Source organism: Chaetodon auriga, chromosome 20, assembly GCF_051107435.1.
Source record: "Chaetodon auriga isolate fChaAug3 chromosome 20, fChaAug3.hap1, whole genome shotgun sequence".
NCBI classification, from domain to species: Eukaryota; Metazoa; Chordata; class Actinopteri; order Chaetodontiformes; family Chaetodontidae; genus Chaetodon; species Chaetodon auriga.
The window spans coordinates 3,788,576-3,809,928 of NC_135093.1; the positions used below are offsets into that span (position 1 = coordinate 3,788,576).

General features: G+C 42.6%; 1 protein-coding gene across 47 annotated transcripts in view; it reads right to left on the minus strand.

Annotated features, from left to right (window-relative positions):
• Window positions 1-21,353, minus strand: part of LOC143339237 (ankyrin-3-like) — a 130,182-nt gene that overhangs the window by 30,024 nt on the left and 78,805 nt on the right. For 19 of the 47 annotated variants that reach the window (XM_076760363.1, XM_076760361.1, XM_076760359.1 and 16 more), the window contains 16 exons: window positions 21,058-21,156; window positions 20,061-20,258; window positions 19,584-19,682; window positions 19,129-19,227; window positions 18,858-18,956; window positions 18,572-18,667; window positions 17,934-18,006; window positions 17,412-17,471; window positions 15,532-15,567; window positions 12,419-12,542; window positions 7,056-7,158; window positions 6,103-6,147; window positions 5,219-5,325; window positions 4,207-4,239; window positions 2,871-3,095; window positions 1,588-1,686 (listed from right to left, as the gene is read on the minus strand). In XM_076760363.1, the coding sequence (XP_076616478.1) occupies window positions 1,588-1,686; window positions 2,871-3,095; window positions 4,207-4,239; window positions 5,219-5,325; window positions 6,103-6,147; window positions 7,056-7,158; window positions 12,419-12,542; window positions 15,532-15,567; window positions 17,412-17,471; window positions 17,934-18,006; window positions 18,572-18,667; window positions 18,858-18,956; window positions 19,129-19,227; window positions 19,584-19,682; window positions 20,061-20,258; window positions 21,058-21,156 (1,595 nt within the window). Of the gene's footprint in view, window positions 1-1,587; window positions 1,687-2,870; window positions 3,096-4,206; window positions 4,240-5,218; window positions 5,326-6,102; window positions 6,148-7,055; window positions 7,159-12,418; window positions 12,543-13,589; window positions 13,838-15,531; window positions 15,568-17,411; window positions 17,472-17,933; window positions 18,007-18,571; window positions 18,668-18,857; window positions 18,957-19,128; window positions 19,228-19,583; window positions 19,683-20,060; window positions 20,259-21,057; window positions 21,157-21,353 lie in introns of those variants that run through there. The other 28 variants (XM_076760393.1, XM_076760397.1, XM_076760399.1 and 25 more) reach the window with 15 other exon arrangements.

Here is a 21,353-nt window from a genome sequence, read left to right on the forward strand (position 1 = left end):
CCACACAGAATTTTCACATGCAGACTGAAGGTCGGACAGAAGCGGTAAATTAATGTTGTTTTTTCTTAAACTCTGTGTCATAACCAATTTCAGACAAGTTCTTTGAGACACTTTAGATACCTTCATCTGCCAGAGAGGGCGACTGCTGACCATGAAATAACTGATATATTAGTGTAACGTTGTTTCATTAAAAAAACAAATCTTCTACGAACTGAACCCTTCATGGTGTCATTCAAGACACAGCCGACTGGAGCTGCAATGAATCGATAAGACTGATCGACTGCAATCCAAATATACAGTATGACATTATCTAGACTGATATTAACGCACAGGCTAATGTGCACGCGCGCGCACACACACACACACACACACACACACACACACACACACACACACACACACAGACGACTGACAATTGTTTTTTTAAGACCTCACCATCTTCCATCGTTAACAATGTTTAAACAAATATTTTAGGTAATAATTAGGTGCTGCGAGAATATATGCACGACATTATAGCAACATTTATAGCAACATCTTTAGGCTGGTTTTTGCTTTTGCTTTCTCATCTGTGCTCGTCTCACTGGTTTGAAGCGGATGAGTTTCATCCGGATAAGAAAAAGGCGACATCACATGTTTCCGTGCACCAATCAAGAATCAGAATCTGATGACATTTGGGCCCTTTGACTGTTGCTTATTCAATTAGATAGCTTTATTTAAACAGTTAAACCTGTCTCACGATTTAGAGTTTTATAAAGAAAAGCCTGAAGAGACAAACAGTCCTAATAAACAATAAATCTCACACCGTCTGAGGCACAGTGTGTTTACTGCTTGTCAATAAACATAATGAAAGAACCCTTCTGAGATGACCTGCAGCCCTCAAGTTCCACAGCACTGAAATGTGCTTTGTTTCTTTGTATAAACACCTGAAATGGATCAGTACAGCTCAGCCAGACTCGTTCTACTGATGGCTCTGGCAATTAATTACACAAAAACACTGTGGGATGACATAAAACTGATCTCAAAGGTGAAGTAAAGTAACAGCAGTCATGGGAAGCAGGATGATGCTCGGCTTGAGGAGGAAAAGGCTCATGCCCAACAAGCGCAGTCCAGTCCAAACAGCCAATCAAAACCTTTACTTTCAGTGACATCAGAAGCCCACTGAAAGCCTCTGAAATAAAAATACAATGGACTCTAAATGAAAGTGGCTGGAAAGTAACAGTAATGGATTTAAAGTATTATTGTGTAGTTTTAGGAAGAATTTTAAAATCTAAATGTAAATAAATAAATAAATAAATAAATCCACTCTGCTGTGGTGGACCCATCATCCAACTGACTCTAAATAAGCAGTAAGTCGTCGTCCTCCCTTCAAAAGCTTGTGCGAATCATCACTATGTCATTGATTTCTTCCCAAAACTACATGGTGGCCATGTAATCGTGATGCCGTATCCTAACAAATCAAAGTCAACAGAGATGGGTAAAATAATCCATCAGCATGAATCAGCCCCGGTCATGTCGTTTCCTTGGGAGTGGTGGGAGGTACAGAAGGGAGAGGAGCAGGGAGGAGGGGATGCTATATTTGGTTCCTACCCAACAAATCTAGTTCCTCTGGGTCCCAGCTGTAGCACTGGACTAACCAGGCTCTCGCCTTCATTAAGGGCTGGCAGCTTTCTGGGAAGATGTAGTTTACTGTGTCCGCAAAACAATGAAACACACACGCACCCACATACATACACAAAACACACACTTGGAAAGTCAGTAAAAGCACACTGAGCCACTGAGTTCTAGCTTTGGTTCATAAGATTCGTCCCTCCAGCGCTCTGCAGTGATGTCACGGTATCAGAGGTGCTGGTTTAGAGCTAATGTTGACGAACTGTGTTGCTAACTGAAGAATGTCTGTGGTTTGCCAGAGAGACAGAACACACCTGCACACCATCAATCCTTCTTTAATGTAGAGTACTACAGTATCCAGGAATGCAAATTATATTACTATCACTGAAAGAGTAACTTGTGTCTTTGCTGACCTCCACTGGATTCAACTTGCTGCAGTGATGAACAGGTTTTAAACTTTTAACCTGAGGGGGAAGTAAAACGCTGCTTTTCAGCCTGCTTTAAGTTAAACTTTACATCATTTACTGAGCAGAAATGCCAAACAACTGCAGCTTTCAGCTCCTCAAATGTGACCTCATACTGTTGTTTTCTGTCTTTCTCTGATTTTACGAGGGATAATTTGGGGTTTTGGAGTAAAACAAGACATTTTTAGACACACAACAGAGCATTTCCTGGAATTTTCATTTTTTTTAGTCATTGTTTCAGTGGGTTTGATCAAGGTGGACGTTTTCAACTGATTCATCGGTTAAAAAAAATTGGCATTCAAGATTTTAACAATGAACAAAATTATGGAAATAAATCAGAAATTGCAGTTTTAAGCCCTATTATAAATAACAGGATAAACTCTAGTTTAACATGTAATCCTTACCAACAGGCATACGTGTCCTATTTAATGCATTTTAATTCCAATCCAAATGAAAGAAGTCATCAAAGCCTCGCCATTCAGCTGAGCCAAATCTATCATTTCTGTAAGTTCCATCACAATAGGGATGTATATAGAACTCAACTAACTAGCACAGCTGGATTTGAGGCTTGAGGGTGAGCACACTGCAACAATTCCACTTAAACTGCAAATTAAACAGCAGGTATTACACCTCAACATGCAAATACACACAGTCACACCCCGAAATATCAACGCAGACGGTTGGAAATGGCGATGCAAGAAGCAGAAGGAAGGAGGTGTCAAGTCACTGAGCAAAAGTGAAGAAAAATAAGCAACTGAGCAACAATATTGGTGGGTTTAAAAAAAAAAGGCATCTTACCCGAGGAACTGAGCTCCGGCTGGACCGACTTCAACTAGTCGGCTCGCCAGGCCTTCTCCTTCCACCATCGGAGGAGGCGACGCCAGTTTGTGTCTCTTGACCAGTCGGCAGGTGATCCTGGTGGGCGCCGTGCACTTCCTGGGCGGGATGATGATGCGCATGCCGTTGTGACGACTCCCTCTCATGGAGCCGCCCCTGGCGTCGACCATGAAGCTGACCAGGAACCTGATGAGAGCGAGAAAGAAGAAAAGGAGGAGGAGGAGGCAAGGAGTGATAGGAGACAGAGAGACAGTAAAGTAGAGAGCGCAAAGACGGGAGAGTAGAAAGTGAAAGAAAGAGGAGCGTGTGGGGAGGAAAAGATAACCAGAGGGAGAAGAGAGGATATAGAAAAGGAATGGAATAAGAAGTAAAATATACATCAGTGTAAAACAATACTGATGGAGAGAGAAGAGCTTTAGTTGAGGTGAGGTCCCTTCTCATGCCGTGATCTTCAAAACACACACAAAGTAAGCGTGAGCAAAAGAGAAAACAGATTAAGAAAGAAGGGAGAACAGAAATGTGAAGAGTTTTCTGTGCTGGCGGCGGCTGCGCTTTGAAAACAGATTCTGCAACATCCATTTCCAGCAAATTCATGATCTTAAATGTAAATTCTGATACTTCAGAGGACGTTAACTGCTGCCATTTTGAAGGAATCAGCCAAGATGCCAACACAGGAGCCTCCAGTGTAACCTGTTTTATCCTTATTAGACGGAAGTGTAGTTCTGTGTGGAGCTCATTCTGACTTAAAGAAGGAAATCACATAACTCACACACACACGCACACACGCAGATCCACACCATGCAACGTGGTGAACGACATGTCATGTTAGTTTGAATGTAGCCGTTGATCAAATGGTGTGAATGTAAATGTAATTTTGCATAAATGAACCATTTGAGAAGTATGATTGACTAACACAAATGTTATCTGTGGTTGCAATGTATTCATCTTGAACAGGCCTGAATCTGCTGAAACTGATCTGTCAATTGGCTTATTGGAAAAAGGTAAAAGCGTTCAGATCCAGCTAGAACTAAAGTGCAGGTCCATGTCAGTCTCTACAAAGTCAACACAAACTCTTCCAGATCAGTTAGAGACTCGCAAAGATTTCCTCCAAACAAAAGGGATCAACACAAACCACTTTATGTCGAGTGTGTCGCGACACGGCTCATGTGTGAGGAGAGCAAACACAGATGTTATGAGTGAGCAGAGAGGGGAGGGTGCGTGACGTCACCGGAAACAGGAAGTAACACAAAGAAGGTAGAGGTGGTGATAAAGAGGACAACCAATCACAGTCAATCACCTGCTGTCGTACTGCGGGAGCGGAGAGGAAAAACTGCAGGATGGACGACAAAGCAACGCAGGAGTGACAGGTCAACAACAGAGCTTTGTCATTAGAAATACCACTGAGAAGACCATTAGCAAGGAGTCCTTTAAAGGAATAGTTCCACATTTTGGGGAATTCGCTTTTTTGCTTTCTTGAGTCGGATGAGGGGGATTCACTCTCACGTTTGTGTGTTAAATGCATGCCTACAGCCAGCAGCGGGTTAGCTTAGCTTAGCAGCAAGACGGGAGTTGTTGCTTTTACGCTTCAGTTTTTGTCCAGATTTAACAGGTGAGCGAGGCTAGCTGTTTCCCCCTGTTTTCAGTGTTTGTGCTAAGCTAAGCTAACGGCTGATTGCTGTAGTTTAATTTTCATTTTATTTACCAGACAGACGCAAGAGTGACATCGATCATATTTCCTCCAGAAAGCAAATTAACGTATTTCCCAGAATGTCAAACTTCTGCTTTAAACTACAGCTCCTTCATTTCCGCAGTTAGTGGCTGAATCTGCTGCTGGAAAGATTTACCTGATCTCAGGTGAATCCAGGTGAGCACTGGTCAGATTACTGGATTTGGATTTGACTAGATTTGGATTGCTGTCGCACAGTAATTACGGAAATGAAGAACGTGTAACTTCTGCTAACAGACTAGCTTTCAGATTTGCACAGAACAGACAGTCAGAGAGGATGAGGAGAAACCGCTGCAGATAGGAGCCGTTTCCTCGAGTGGACAGAAAATGAGAGAGAAGACAGACAGAGAATACATGACAGGCAGGTGGAAACAGAGACGAGCACTTGCCTCACAACTCTAATTCCTCTTTTCATCTAAAATCTGAAAACACTGTGATCACGTTAGCAAGTTTTCTCCCTCCATCTTCTGCTTTTCCCTTCATCCTTGCCATTAGATGAGATCCCACGACTGATATTATCCCCGATCCGTCCTCCCTCCCCGTCCTCCTGCTTTCATCCATTCATCTATTCAAACATGCTTACCCGGAGTGTATCGGTGAGGAGACGAGGTTGACATTATCCAGTGCGTCCGCAGTCCAGCTGTACCTCCTCAGAGAGTCGTTGTCAGCGTCCTTCGCCACCGCCAAATGCTGTGGAGGAGACAACGAGGTGAGAGCAATGCAAGAGACAAACCTTCTATGTGCAAGAGAAGGAAGCAGAGGAATGATAATAATAATGAAGCCATGCAAAAAATGATGAAATGTCAAGTGTTTCCAGCTAAAATCTCACAATAAAAAGTTTCTTTTACATCCAAAATGAGGACACACAAGCACTGACGCATAAATCCAGCAGTGAGCTAAGACATAACAAAAAGACAAGACACCTTATTTCAAGTTGCACCTCCTCTGGGGGAAGGAGGGCATTGCCACTAATACAACTTTCAGGATTTATGGCTGAGACGTAAAGTGATTTCTACTCATGAGAGACTTTGGCAGCTGCCAGTGAGAGAAAGTCAATCTGGAGATTGGACATTTCAGAAGGACACCGGCATTTAAAAACACTGTTTTTAAGGATGGTGACAGAAACGAGTGTCAGATGTGCCAGTGCTGAACAGTGAATAGATGCAATCACAGTATGATATTAAGAATCATCTTAAAAACACTGAAATTGTAAAATACTTAAAAATAAAGTTTGCTCTTAATTCATCCAACACATAATAAGGACGTTTTGATGTGGTGACAGCGTTACTGTAGCATCTCAGTATCATTATCACAACACATTTTTAAGGTCACTTTATAATGATGAATTAAAAAAATGATAAAATATATACATGCTGTGATGGTGGCAAACCTTAAAATAATATTGAAAGTACACATGACAAATAATAAAGCCTGAATGACATATTGTCACATGCACTGAACGTCTACCTTATTGTGCTGCTCTACAATGAAAGACCTTTCCTTACAGAGCATCTGGAGCAGCGTGAGAGGAGACAAGCTGTTAATACAATCATGCTACTCTGAAGTACTCTTCAAACTACTGCATTGTGTGTCTTACTGTACTTTAGCAGCACTGTTCATTAGCAGGCAAAAACTAGCAGCATTGAAGAGCATGCCCAGACTCTTGCTTGCTTGGAAACTCAAAATCTTTAAGTTTTAACCGGGCTGCACAACCAGTTAGGGAGTGTGTAATGACACTATTGAGCTGCATTATGGGAAGTGTTTTAGGGGCTGCAAATGAGGATAGTTCAGCCTTTGGTCCATTGGTTTTAATCACAAGCTGTCTGACTGAATGGAAGTGCAATGCTAAAAAGCTGGAGTGCCCATTTAATGCTAATGCATGGAGACGTTTGGCTTTATTACATGAAAAACATGTTTACATTCCCACAAAATAAGGGAGCAAAAATGTATTAGCAGGAAAATGTACATGTTCCAACAATAGCCATCAAAGCTGGACATATTTCTGCTTTGGTTACTTGATCTCTTTTGGCTTGTGGGATAGATAAAAGTTTCCCCTGACCTCCCACTTTACCTTAAGTGCCACCTTACGGCCTCCTTAAAGTAGGTGGGGTCATCACAGTAATCCCTTTTAGATGGCAGCACTGACCACTAATCTGATTTCCTCTTTCAGTAAAATGTAACAGGATTGGCCGTCTTTATGTCAACACTGACTCAGGTGGAAGAGGATTGGTGCATAGCCTGGCTTTTGGCACCTCACCAAGACAGCTTGGCACATTCCGAGACTTAACTGAGTCTCTCGTGAAGTTCATGACCTGCAGATTACTGACTAAGAGTGATGGAAGCCAGCAGGAGACACAGAGGCAAAAAGAGACTAAACGTGTGCACCTTTAGGCGTCCATACGTCCGGCCTGCGTACGTACCATCTCCTTACTGGGCGCCAGCATCTCCTCTATCATCATGCTGTCCCGCGTGAACGAGCTCCGGTTCAGCGTGTTGGACCTATCAGAACTGAAGGAACGCAGGCTTGGTGTGGTTGCCGTAGAAGTCACGGATTACCAAGACAACAGTCACAATGATGGAGAGGGGAGGTGAGGAGGAGGAGGAGTTGGGAGGGGGTTGGGTGTAAGGGGGGAGGTTTGAAAGTGAACAGAAAAAACAAACAAAAACACATTAAATGCATGCAGCTTCCAGGAACCTGACTGTATGCTACCAACAACAACCACAAGGCAAGAAAGTACACACAAGTGTTTCTGAGGCAAAACCCAGAGCGGGAAAGAAACGACTGTTGCACAAAGGCAACACAAAAACATCTTGAGAGACTAAACTCTGTAGGAATCCAGATGCAAACGCAGTCGTCAGTGATGTCTGAAAATAATCCTCCAAGTAATACCACCTGGGTGGTGAATGTTCAGAGCAAAAAACAAAACGTGTTGGGTGAAAAAGATGTGTGCGACCCTCTTTGTACTGCCTGTGGCTGTCTATAGCAAATGGGCTACTCGCACCATCATGCTGGCACACAATTGGAAAGCCCAACAAAGGCAAGCGGAGTAGCTTATGGACGTTAAGCAGATTACTGTATGGTGGACAATGGACGTGGTACTAAGACAGGAAACTGGCCATCATGACGAAACACTTGCAGATAATTAGCTGCTGCCTCAAGCTTCCTTTGACGACACATTAAACTGCATGTTGTTCATGAGACGAAGGTTCTGTCTCAGTACATTTGTCAGCGACTGTGTGCTGTGATGTTGTTTGTGATGGGGCTTTGAGAGACTTTTATGAGGCAAATTAAGAGCATTCCTGAGCGGTGACTTATGATGAATGTTTGCCTGCAACATCTCAACCACAATTACAACACTGCTGTTCACTAAGGGATGTGAATCAATTAGCTGTGCGCCCGGAGGAACTGCTCTGCAGCACAAAATGGCAAAAACACCACTCTGATTCTGAAATGGCAAATCTATGGAAGCAGAGAGTTTGTAATATGTATATGTATGAATGTATTTTTAAGCCCATTTTCTCATGATTGCAAAGGTATTTTGCTATATTGGAATTTCATCGCGATAACAGGGTTATTATGTCAAGAAATTAAAAGGTTGTGTTTTGAGGATAATGAGATAATAATCCTGAAATCTTGTTACTTTGAGATCACAGCATGATTTTATCAAGTCATTCTCTCTCATTTGAGGACGACACGATTTTGTCTACAACGGTTCATCGGATCGACTTCACAGTTGGTGGGTGTTCTGATGAGGAACTGTACTTTCGAGCCTGAAGTATTTTGGTGGAGCAGTTCTAGAGAGACATCCTACATTAACAAGTTTAAACAACAGTCTTCAGCGAATCTGAGTTTTAATGTTAATGTTTACTGACTACCTTCAATGAATAATGTCAGCCTGTCCTTTTTAACGCTCTGGGAAACAGCTGTAACTTGTGCTAGCTTGTTAGCTTCAACATGAGTTCATGAATTTTGCCAAAAGTAATTCATATAGATTTCATTCATTCCCTGTTATGTCTGGATGAAAAACTTTTCTTTCAGCAAATGCTGATAAAGTCAGTGTATAATCAAATTTTTAAATTGCATGTTTTGACATTTTTAATACATAAAATGGTACATTTTGCTTGTCATGTGTGCTGTGTGTCTTTGGCCTACATTCAGCCAATTAAATGTCATTTAACGAGGAAGCAGAAATAACAATAATCATTATTCTAATAAGTTAGGTGCTAATCGTAATATTACTGTTGTGAATAAAGTTTGCAAAAGGGGGAAAAAAACGGTGGCACATGCATATGTTTTGAAGGGTAGGTGTGGAACTGCGGGGGCTCTCCGGCTCTGCAGGTCGACATGAGGAAACTTCTTGTTTCTTTTAACAACATACAGTGGGTACTGTCCACTATTTATGGTCACTATACGACTCTAAACTGATGAAGGCAGTGACTACCGCCTGCAGATACATCAGCTCAGGTCCCTGGAAGCTCTATGAAGGAGCACTCCACACAGAAACCAAAATGATGCAAAGCCCCACCTTTATGTGGCTAACCCACAAAAACCCAAGCATTAATGATACAGTAACCACAGTCAAACACAAAAGCAAACACAGCTCTACAAGCAAGGAACACAGCAGAACAGTTTTCAACTGAAAGTAAGGAATCGGACATAAAGATCACACAAGTCAACCACGGGACACAAAACATAAAAAAAACTGGTCAAAATCATCAAGTTAGTTGTCAAACACACAGAGTAAATATGTATTACACTGGACCACAGAGTCATGGTATTGATAGTGACTGGAGTCCGGGGGTGTCAGGGGAGGGAAAGGGCTGAAATGGGTGGGGTGGGGGAGGTGTAGGGAGGCCTCTTCATGCCTTTAGCCTTACCTGACTTTGGGACTAACATTAAGAACGGACATGAGGAGAGAATAAAAGATCATGAACAAACAGGGGAGTGGACAGAGAGATGCAAAGAGGAGAAAAGCCAGAGCAGAGATGCAGGTTGGTAAAATGATGCCACATGCTGCCGACTCATTTTTGGACTAATATCAGAGAGGTTTACCCCCCGTGTGTTCACTCAATGAGCTCAGCTTCAAAGATTTATGACAGAAGTGTGAGGAGGGAGGAGTCATTTTCATTTCCTGACGTAAAAGTCTCCTTTGTCTTCTGTATTCATTAACTGATTTTCATGGCCACAACAGAAAAAGAGCAACATTAGCATTCATTTGTTTCTGACTGCCTGATCCAATGTTTAGCTCTGTTTTGGTCTCCACCAGCTCCTCAGGAAAATATCTGACTCTTTAGCTGCTAAATGATCCACTACTGTACTGCTAACTTTGTCTATCTGCCGTTTGATGCTGAGGTAGAGTACAGAGGTTTTATGGCTGAAAACAGCTGCCTGTTGCAGCTTCACTTGATGAAAGCTGCAAGAGTGAACCAAAACAATAAAGTTACGGGCCTTAAAACCAAAACGATAAGCTAGAAGATGCTAAAATGCTCCATTAACAACTACCAAGGAGCATGTTGGTAAGAAACATCCAGTCCTCTTAAAATGATATTACTTACACTGCTAATATCAGGCTGAGCTGAAGATTACACTCAATCCAGCAACCATGAAATGATTCATGCCTCTGATTGGCTTCTCTGCCATAGCACAAGCAGCTGTGGCTCATGGGTATTGTAGTTTTTAGAGCCATCCACTACACAAAGCTGATGCTTTGGAGACTTCTGTGTTATTTACAGCAGGAAAAGCTACTTCTTTACCAAGCAGCTCCTCCCACGTCACAACTCCATTGGGTCTGCATATTTTGCTTTTAAAAGGCTAAAGTATTAATGTTAAAATCCTCAAGTGACCAATACAAAAGTTTAATAGTGATGAATACAACAAACAACATATAACATAGCCTCCTTTCAACGCACTGACAGTGATTTTGTAGATAATTCACTTGCTAAATTGACTGAACTTACAGTGATTTGAACCCATTGCTGCAGTGAATCAGCAATTGGTTAAACCAATTCTCAGGTTGGGGTGACACACACACACACACACACACACACACACACACACACACACACACACACACACACACACACACAACCTCACTCAAACAGTGTGTGTTGATCTAACCCAGCGCTCAAGGCCACACAATCGAACATGTTTCTAATTTCCTGTGGCTCAGTGTCCATGTGTGTCACCCCACAGATATTCAATAACCCCCACCCTCTTCAGAGGGCTGCAGTGTGTCAATATTTTTGTGCGAGTCCAACAAGCCCTGAAAGTGAACTATGACCTCCCACTGGTGAGAGGAAAATGTGTATGTGTATGTGTGCCGATTCAAGGTCAGGATACTGTAAGGCCTCACTGGCATCTCACGTCGTCTGGATAATAAGAGAATAAATTTAAAAAAAAAGAAAAAGGCTTCAACAGAGTATTTTAATAGATTTTAGTCCCAACTCTCTGTGAATTGATGTTGGTTGTGTTGGTTTTCAGGTCATGAGTTTTCATTTGGCTTCTTTTGCAGGTACAGATTAGTTCATTTGCCTGCAGCGTAACCCTGCTACCCTGTTAATCATCGGATGATGATTAAGAACCAGCGTTTCTTGAAGCTTTGAAAAAGACTCTTCAGCACGCCTCAACTTCAGTGTATCTGTATCCGTCACAGTAATTGTGATACCTTGGTGTACTGTAATTATCATAAATAAAGGAGAGCATGGTGGGAATGTCTACCACATGCCAGCAATAAAAAAAAGACCACAAGAGTACTTCTCTTTTTTGGTAAAGAAGAGCAGGGCTAATTTCTTGTTTTGTACTGAGCGATTTCCTGTTGTGCTGAAAAGCAATTTACCATTTTCATGTGAAATCTACAAACAGCTGATCTGTGTTTTAAGACCCAGTCACACCAGAGAGTAGCACAGCCAAAGTCATCGACACATCTTCGATAGATATGTGGTTGTAGAAGCTTGCTTGGTTGCAGGGTTATTTGCTAATGTAGCTAGCAAGCTAACTGCTTACAAACTGTCCAGCCTGGAACATGCTAATGCTAATCAATCAAATAGGCTAGCAAAGCTTCTCTGTATCTGTATTTTCTCTTTCTCTCCAAGGATTGTAAGTTATCTCCATCAAATAAAACATTATTGAAGATTAGAAAAAAAGCTGTAGCTTGCAAACTGACAGTTAGCAAGCTCATTAGCCTTGTTGCTAACAAGACAATATGTTCACACGGCTTATTCAGAAGACAAGTTTTGTAATTTTCTCATACCATTTCTGCTATTTCATTAAATAAAGAGTTAATGAAGAACAGAGAAAGGAAGCTCTCACAGCCAACAAGCTTACTGACTGTCCGTTAGCAAGCTCGTTAGCTTTTTTGCTAATAGAACAATATGTTCACATGCTTATTCAAAAGACATACTTATACTTATACAAGCACACCTTATACATACTTCTAGGTCTTATAAGTGTCTTCAAACCATTCCTCTTTTAGCTTAGCAGTTGATACTGTAACACAGCTAACAAGCTACTACTAATCTACTAATTTTGGACTCTTTGGCTCTCTGTTTGCTCAACTGTCAGAAATGTCAAGATGGTTTGTTATTGGTCGACAGTTTGCGTTGAACCCTTGTTGCTAATTATTGCTCTTTCAAATGCTGGTGTGACTGGGCCTTTGGACATCTCGCTTATAGTACTGTATATAGCTGTAATGTAAGTGATAACAATTGATATTAAAATACTACATTTACCTTATCAAATTTAGAAAAACTCTTAATATAGATTATAATCTGGGGTGTGTCTTACCTCTGTGACCGTGCACCAACGCTAAAGCCCATGTAGCCCTCCTGAGGGAGCGAGTCGTCCCCCAGCTCCCGCAGGTCCTGGGGGGCCAGGTATTTGTCTGTGTCCCCCGTCATTGCATCATCACCTGCGGGTTGACAACACATAGGGCAGGAGAGAGGTTACAGAAAGAAAGCATCTTTTCATCAGAGAGAATGAATGAGTAAAGCTAACTACAGGCCGGGCACATATCCTGCTTCATCAGCTGAGATGCTTAACACTTAGCTGCACCAGACTAGCTGTTACTAGGTGGGACATCCTATGCAAGCACATTCAAAATGTTTGTCTTCTCTCTGCGCTCCCTGTTTTGTCGTCCGTGCAGACCACAACAGAGTGGCTCTTTTAGACAGACAGATCAATGCAGCCTCTACCCTGAGGCTGTTTCCAGTTCAGCCTTGGTCCAGCAAACACACACAAACAAAAGTCTTGCTGTCACTGAAAGGTTTTTGTCTCCAGTCCCCCGACGACAAACAATGTTAACAGCAAAGCTCGCGAACAACAAAGCGCTGCTGTCAGTAACTTTTCACGTCAGGTTAGTTCAGTGAGTAATAGAGTAAGAGCAAAAAACATCAGTTGAACAGCTTTAAATCTAATTAAAGGTTGGATCATGTAGTTTTACAGGAAGTTTTCACTGACCGCAGATTCATGTACAGCACAATTTTTCCAGTTAGGGCGAATGAAAACACTTTCGGCTCAGCAGAAGTCCGTGTCAGCACAGCAAACAGTCACTCAAGCTACAGAAAACTTGGTTACAGAGCTGAAACCTACAGTTAGCAGCATGTCACTCCCCTCAGAGGTACTGTAGATGTTAGCCTACTGATGAACCGGTGACCACAGAGTTGAAAGGGAGAAGGGAGGAGAGGAGGAGTTAAAAAGGGAGAGGGGAGCAAGTGCATGCAGGCGGAGAAAAGAAAGAAAAGGAAGGCATTCCAGCAACCACAAAGCACCGGAGACCCCCGCCCCACCCTCCTGTCCCCTCATCCCCTGCTGCTACGGCACCCCTCCCCCTAAACTTCTCCCTCACACACGTTACAGACGCGATGTGGCGACATTCCAGCTCGTTCTCCGGGACCCCCTACTCATTTCAGCCCCAGCGACAGCAAACCCCCGCCCCTCGAGCCGAGCAGAAACTCACCTCCTGCTTTGAAGCACTTCATTCAGGCCAGTTTGCAGGATTTCGCCCTGAGCTAACTTTCTCTGACTCCTTCAACTCTCTGTCGCTCTCTCCTGCATCTGTCTCTCTTTCACCGCCCGACGCTCACACAAACAGATCGGCTTTCTCCCGCCTACCCACCCTGCTCCAGGATTATCCAGAGTGTGTGTGTGTGAGTGTGTGAGTATGTGTGTGTGTGTGTGTGTGTGTGTGTGTGAGAGAGAGAGTTTCAGAACAGACACCTAGAGCTCAGTGCAGGACAGAAATAGTAAGTGGGTGACTCAGACTAAGTTGTCTAACATCTAAACTACCTATGCAGCGTCTATAGGAGTCCGTACAGGACAGCATATCCTCACAGCTCTCCTTAACTCTGTTGATCTTTGTATTTTGTACACTGGTTCGTTTCTTTCATCTGCCTTCTGTGTGTCTAACAGTGTGTTTTTATCACCTCCAGAGGGGGCAGTGATTGCAGAAACAGTATCCGTGTGACTGCAGCTGAAAGACCCTGATGTGCTCAGTCTGTCTTTACGGTTGTGACTATTCTCGCTGAGACAAATAAGACAGTTTGCAGAATTTTGCAGACAAAAGACAATTAAACACTATGCACAAATAACTGAGAGAAATTAGGTGCATCAGTCCAAAATGATCCTGAGGTGCACTGTCGAGCTTCAAAGTTCTGACAGCGTCAGAAATTTAAGTGCAGCTGCTGTTACACCCCATGTCACACCGACATGTAGAAATCTATGCATTTTTGAACCAAGATGGACGAGTGGAAGTTATTTTGCTCCCTCATATTTCCTTTTTTCTAGTTCTTATTTTTCACACTGGTCTAGTAGTGAAATTTAATTCTCGTATATGTGACAAATAAACCCTCAAATCCACTGAAACAGGCTGCAACCACATTTCATCAGATCCATCTCGCACAGGGAACTTTTAAAGGAACAGCCCACCGATTTAGCTCTGCACTCCCATAAAACTGTCGATGAGCAGAATCAGAGATATCATCTGTTTTAACCCTCATATTCTTCTTCTTTGCTAAAACCTGGTCATAATAATAGCACTTTATTTGTGCAGCACCTTTCATGCAGCTCAAAGTGGTGCCTCTATTACTTAAAAAGCAACTTGAGCACCAACAGTTCGGGTGTGTTATGCTACTGGCGGCTAATATAGCTTCTAGCTGTTAGCTTCAAGCAGAGACCTTTATTAGAGAATTAAATATTCAAGTTAGAGCAAAACAAGGCCTATTTATTGATGTCTTATTCGATTTCAAGTATATGTATCTTATTTTTTTAAATAATGTGTTATATTTACAATATGAAAAGCCAAAGATGGCATGAAAGGCCAAGGATGAAAACATACGACGGGTTTTGGATATTCACCTAAAAACAACATTGGAAACAGATTATTAACTGCATACATAACTGGATAATAATAGGCCAGCATATTGTGAATATGTTATGAATAGTTCAATTATCTCATGAATCAGATTTTATATCCATGCTGATTAAATATTCATTCTCCTCACAACATCGGAACTCTTTGGAAAGCCCAACAGTTTACAAAAGCCTGCAGCGGGTTTGTGGGCTGTCCTGATTTAGATCACGGACTGTGTGTGTTACTGGAGATGTTAATCATTGCTGTTACTCAGCTGGTATGTGGGCTCATGAGAGAATGTGTGTGTGTGTGTATTTGTGTGCCTAGAGTTACACTTCATGTATTTTTAGATCGGGATTGAAAGATGGACACTCTACTAAAGCTCTACAACGAAAACAACAACAAAGTGTGAGGGCAGATATGTGCACATTAGCACACAGACACTGCAAGAGTTGGCAACACACAGCGTTTAGTTGCATCAGTTCAGCTGCAGCACTTCAGACTGGTTATTGGAGTTAGTTACAGTGAGGTCACTGTTTGTTGGACTTACAGGAATAGCTGATGCAGATATTTCCAACATCCATCTCTGTTCAAATAAAGCAGAAAAACACCTTCAACCATTCATTTTTTGGAACATCTTTGCGCTCATGCATGCAGCAGGCTAGCCGCGGTAGTCGGAGGTACACGGTGTTACATGGTGATCGGACACACACCGATTACCAAACGCACCTATTTGGCAATATTTCAGACTTAAACTCAGCGCTCACAGGGGACCTGATAACGTCAGCTCGGTAAGTTGTAAACTCTGCCTGATGGAGGTGGCGGCATCTGCACACACCACATGTAATCTACACATAGACCTTCAAGAGCGCCACGAGAATGAGGCCCTGCAGCAACAGGAGATCAAAGCGAAAGCCCCACAGATACGGAGCATCGTCGACAAATATCTTGTAAACTGTCCGGAGTTGTCATGAGTTTATTAACTGGTGGGAAAATCACCTCACAGGATTATTGGTAGCTGGGACATAAGGCTGCATAATCTCATTATGTTATATAGCCTGTGTACATGTTCCACTTCATTTTGTAACTCATCCAGTTCCACCTTCTCTTTTTTTCCCATTCTGTCGTCTGTTTTCTGCCCATCTATAGACTCACTATGCGGTCACCTAAACATGCAGGCCAACAGACGTGACTCACAGCACAGAGCTGCACACGCCGCTCTATACAGAGATCTATGGTACATTATAATGCAGATACAAGCCTGATTCCAAAAAAGACGTGCAGTCTTGTCGCTTGTAAACGACTGAGCCTTTCCAGGACGCCCCTTTCACACCCAACATGACACTATCACCTGTTACCAATCAACCTGTTTACCTGTGGAATGATCCAAACAGGTGTTTTTGGAGCGTTCCACATCTTTCCCAGTCTTTAGCTGCTCCTGTTCCAACTGGTTTGAAACATGTTGCTGCATCAGATTCAGAATAGCAGATATTTACAAAAATCAATGAAGCTGATGAGGCCAAACTTTAAATATATTGTCTCTGTGCTGTTTTTGGAATCAGGGTTATATAATATAAATATAACGACAGCAGCAGAAGTCATCTCTGAGCGGTAGAAACAATGGCACAGCTGGTAATCTCATATCAGCGCATACACACACTGCACCACTGTGGGAAAGTGGACTCTTTCTGCTGACACTTAGCAGCTATAAAAAATGGGAAATAAGGGTAGAAATATGGGACTAACTGAAAATGAAAGCCTAAAAACACCAGAGAGCGAACGAAAATGAAACAAACTACTGATGGAAAAATCTCAATATATCAATCACTCCCTCCGAGTCTGCGACAGTCAGTGTAGAGCTCAAGTTCAGCCTTTTATGAGCCATGAGAAAAGAGACAACACACGCACGCACGCACGCACGCACTCCAGCAGCTGACACCATGTTTGCTTTGGCTCAAATGCGTGAAACTACAATGGAAGCGTCACCGACAAGCCTCCGGAGACAAAGGATCGAGTGTGTGTGCGTCTACTTCACGCCATGAAAAGAAATCTGTTACACACTCCACAACGCCATATGCAGACAGTTGGCATGGCAACCAGGAGAGAGACATATTTCCTGCATTTTGATGCATGAAAATACTGAAGGTTTTACAACAACGCAGCATGAGAGAGCCGAAGGGGGACGCAGCAGCTGAAAGGACTCAAGTGCAGTATGGTGCATCCGTCGTGTACAGTACGAGGGTTTGTGCATCCTATCTGACTACATTCAATTAAATAAAGTACATATAAATCAGGGTAGAAAAGGGTTCAGTTAAACATAAAAGACAGGCAGAGATTGGAAATGTTAAGAACAGAGGACAGAACAGAAAGAAGTGAAACAAAGAAATGAGGATTTAAAGAACAAAAAAAGTGAAGAAAGATGAAAAATACCTTCTTCCACATCAGATATATAGTCCTCTGTGATCATTTCGGGGACATTGGCTTTACAGACTGTGTGATTGGGATGGAGGAGAGGGTTAGAGAAAAAAGGGAACCAAAAATATGGAAAAATCATGTCTGTAATAAAACTAAAGGCAAAGAAAGAATTAACAATGAAGTGAGTGCTGTACATCTGGAAATAAAGTCCTTAAATCATCGTGACTGTGAGTAAAATGTCAAATGATGAAATAAAATAAGCTCATGATGAAAAAAATACTGTTGGCTTTTTTCACCTGAATTACTCAGCAACAACAAAATAACCGTTTCCTTGACAATAACGAGGAAATTTAGCAACCAAGGGAGCGACGCTGGGATCTCATCCTGGTCCAGCCCAAAAGCCAAATATGACTGAGTCTTTAAACACTGGCTGCCTGTACAGGATTTGACTGGTGCCAGGTCGTATGGGGAGAACTGTTCTGACGGATCTGAAGTAATAAACGGATTTACACATCAGTAAGTAAAGTGATTCCTCACCTTCGTCATCGGACATGTCCAACACCTCATTCATGGTCTCTGGAACGTTCATCTTGTGCTTCTCTATCACAGTCTGTCAAACAGAGACATGAATGAAAAATACAGTTCAACTTATTAGTTTTAATGGCAAACATGGTGCATTTCCACAACACAAACTCAGACAACTTTCAGCTTCACAGGTTTCTCTTTTTAACGCTGCTTTCGTTCAATACTTTCAGTTGCTTCGACTTCGACTTCCTGCAGATGTTTCACATTAAAAGCCCATCAGGAAAGGGAAGGATTGTGCCCTCGGAGCCACTGGGAGGCTTTTAATGTAAAGCTTTATTGCAGGAAGTCTTGAGTGTCAATGACAGTAACTTAACTAAGAACCCAACCGCAATCAATTAGTAAGTGAGAACAGTGTTTCTACTAAGAAGAGAAAATCAGCAGCGGAGCGGAGAGCATAAACATGAGGCGGAATTTATCAAGATATGAGTTCGGCATGGAGGAAGTGTCGCATTTGAATTTAACAGAGAGCAGATTAACAAAGAGTAGAGCATGAGGACACATTTCAGTCAGGAGTGTCTTATCAGCATAAAAGAGAAGGATTTGTTAAACTATACATTTCAGTCAACACACACACAGACACACACACTCACCTGGGTGGTCAGAGTTTCCTCTGTGACCACTTTGAGTGTGTCGACCACAGAGATGTAGCCGAGCCTCCTGGCAATGGAAAGAGCACTGTTCCCATTCTGGACAGAAAAACAAAAAATAACAAGAGGTGAGTATCAGGAAATCCAATCATCGTAGGATCACCCTAACAAGAGCATCTCGATCTAAACCTTAACCATCAGTGCTATCTCAGACTGAGAGAGAGAACAGACCACAAGCTGCAAAGGTCATGAGCCAGACTTAAAACATCTGGAGTGTGTGTGTACTAACAGCGGTGAGTTCGTTGGGCGATGCTCCATGATGTAGCAGCAAGTTGATGATGTGTGTGTGTCCCTGCTGTGCAGCCTGGTGCAGAGGTGTGTAACCGTTCTGCAGAGGAGGGAAAAAGAGAGAAAGCTGAAGAGTTAGAAAACACTTACACAGCAATCCAGTTCCATTTATTGTACACCCACTGACACACAGCCATTAGAATACACTGCAACGGCTCAAATATCTCCTGCACCAGGATATAAAAGAAAACACATGCACAATGACAGGTTACCTTGGTCTTAGCGTTGACTTTCGCCTGATTTTTCAGCAGGAAATTGACCATCTTCACATTGCCATAGTGACAGGCCACATGGAGAGGAGTGTATCCCAGCTGATGATGGAGAAAATCATTTGCAAACTGTGATTAGCAAAGAGATCCGGTCATTGGCGACAGCGCTGCCTACTCTTTGTCTGCCTCAGTGACCAAGGGTTAGTCCAAATAGCCACACTCGCAGTCTTAAAAACAGCAGATAGCGCTCGTGCATCCTATGTTGTAAAAATACGAAGACACAGTGCACTTAAAGATGTATTTCACTGCTGCAAGGACGGTCTTTTCAGAAGAAGATCTTCAGTTTACAATGGAATAAAACAAAGACAAGTAGGAATCGGCTGCAACCCGTGAATATTTGCTTATTTTGCAACAATAATCATGTGAGTCCTGAGACAACAAGAGGCTCGTTGTATCACCTTGGTCTCAGGGTCTATAGTAGCTCCATGGTTGACTAAGACCTCAGCAACGTTGACTTTATCCTCCTGGGCAGCCAGGTGGAGCGGAGTCAGACCAGACTGAGGACAGACAGAGAGACGGTTAAATATACAGACACACAGACAGAATTTAATACATGCATAGAGAGAAACAGAAACAAGACATAAGCTGGGTTTCCATCCAAATACACAGGAAATTTTAACTAAATTTCCAGAAAATCCGCAAAAGAAGAAACTTAACACTCACTGCAGATGCATCATACTAAAACCTAAATAACAGAGTCTTGGATAAAGACACTCTCATTTTTGAAGTAAGGCTCTGGCCATCAAACACAAGTTTATAGTACACATAAGTACACCATAAATATTACTCCCATGTCCCCTTGTGTCTGCCTGTGAGACACGTATACAGACACAAACATCTGCAGCAACGGTAGCGTTCGCGCACACATCTCGTACCTTATTGCCCGTGTTTATGGGAGCGTCTCGAGCCAGCAGCAGTGTCACTATGTCCACGTTGCCTTCCTGTGCTGCGAGGTGCAGAGGCGTGATTCCCTGGCGTGTCACCGTGCTGGTGGAGGCACCGTACTCCAGTAAGGTGGTGGTTATCTCCATCTGATTCTTCTTCGCTGCGATGTGGAGCGGCGTGTAACCGTTCTGGGTTCAGACAAACAGGGAGGGTTATTTCTTTGTCCACATGTTGCTTTCTTTTATTCCTTCACCTCCATTATCCAGTTAGGTCAACTTACAGAATAATCTGAAGTACACAGAAACAGTCACTGTATGAAAGCAAACTTTCGATTTCCTGTTTTATGCTAAGCTAAGCTAACAAGCTGCTAACAGGATGCAGCTCCATATTTAGCACACAGACATGAGGGTGCGGTCAATCTTCTCATCTAAGTACTGTGCATTCCCCAAAATGTGAAACCATTCCTTTAAATTAGTTATTTAAAGAAAAGTGTAATTAAAAACTAACAAGTGGTCGAATAATTCATTTTACACGTGAATCTTCATGACATCTTGCATAGCTACAATATTGCAGTATATATAATCATAAGAAAATATTTGTATTAATATCATAATATTACATTTAGGAATATCATCTAGACCAGTTGTCTTAATTTTGACATTTCGCTGTATGTACGATTCATATTTACACTTTAAAAACATTTGCAAAAATTCTTGTGTCGTCTGGGGTCGTGGCCCGAAAACTGGCTTATTCAGGGAATAAGAGTTATTGGGGCCTAGCTAATTTCAGTGGCAGCCCTTTCTGGATAGATGCTGTTAGAGTGGAACGGGTGCCCAACCAGCCAATCACAATGCTTCGCTCAGCCTGTTTGTGGGTGACTGAAACTAGGTCAGCCTGCTTTCACCCAGAGCCAGAGAGAGAGCGAGAGGTTTCGGTGCATTAACGCATCAAGGACCGTTCGACATAACCACTGTGACTGACTCCTACCTTTGCAGCAGCGTGCGGGGAGGCTCCCTGGTTCAGCAGGAGCAGCGCCACCTTCTGGTTATCATAGTGTGCTGCCACATGCAGTGGAGTTAGTCCGCTCTGAACACACACACAACCAGTGTTAGACGGTGACTCACGTATAGCACAGCGCAGTGAGCAGAGGTGATCAAGAGAGTAACGTGAAAGTGCAGCTACAAAACAAACATGTACACAGCTAACGGTGGTGTGTGACACGCGTGTGAGCTGCATACAAGAACGAGGACACGTTCACCGTGCCCTGTTCTTCATGGTGGAGC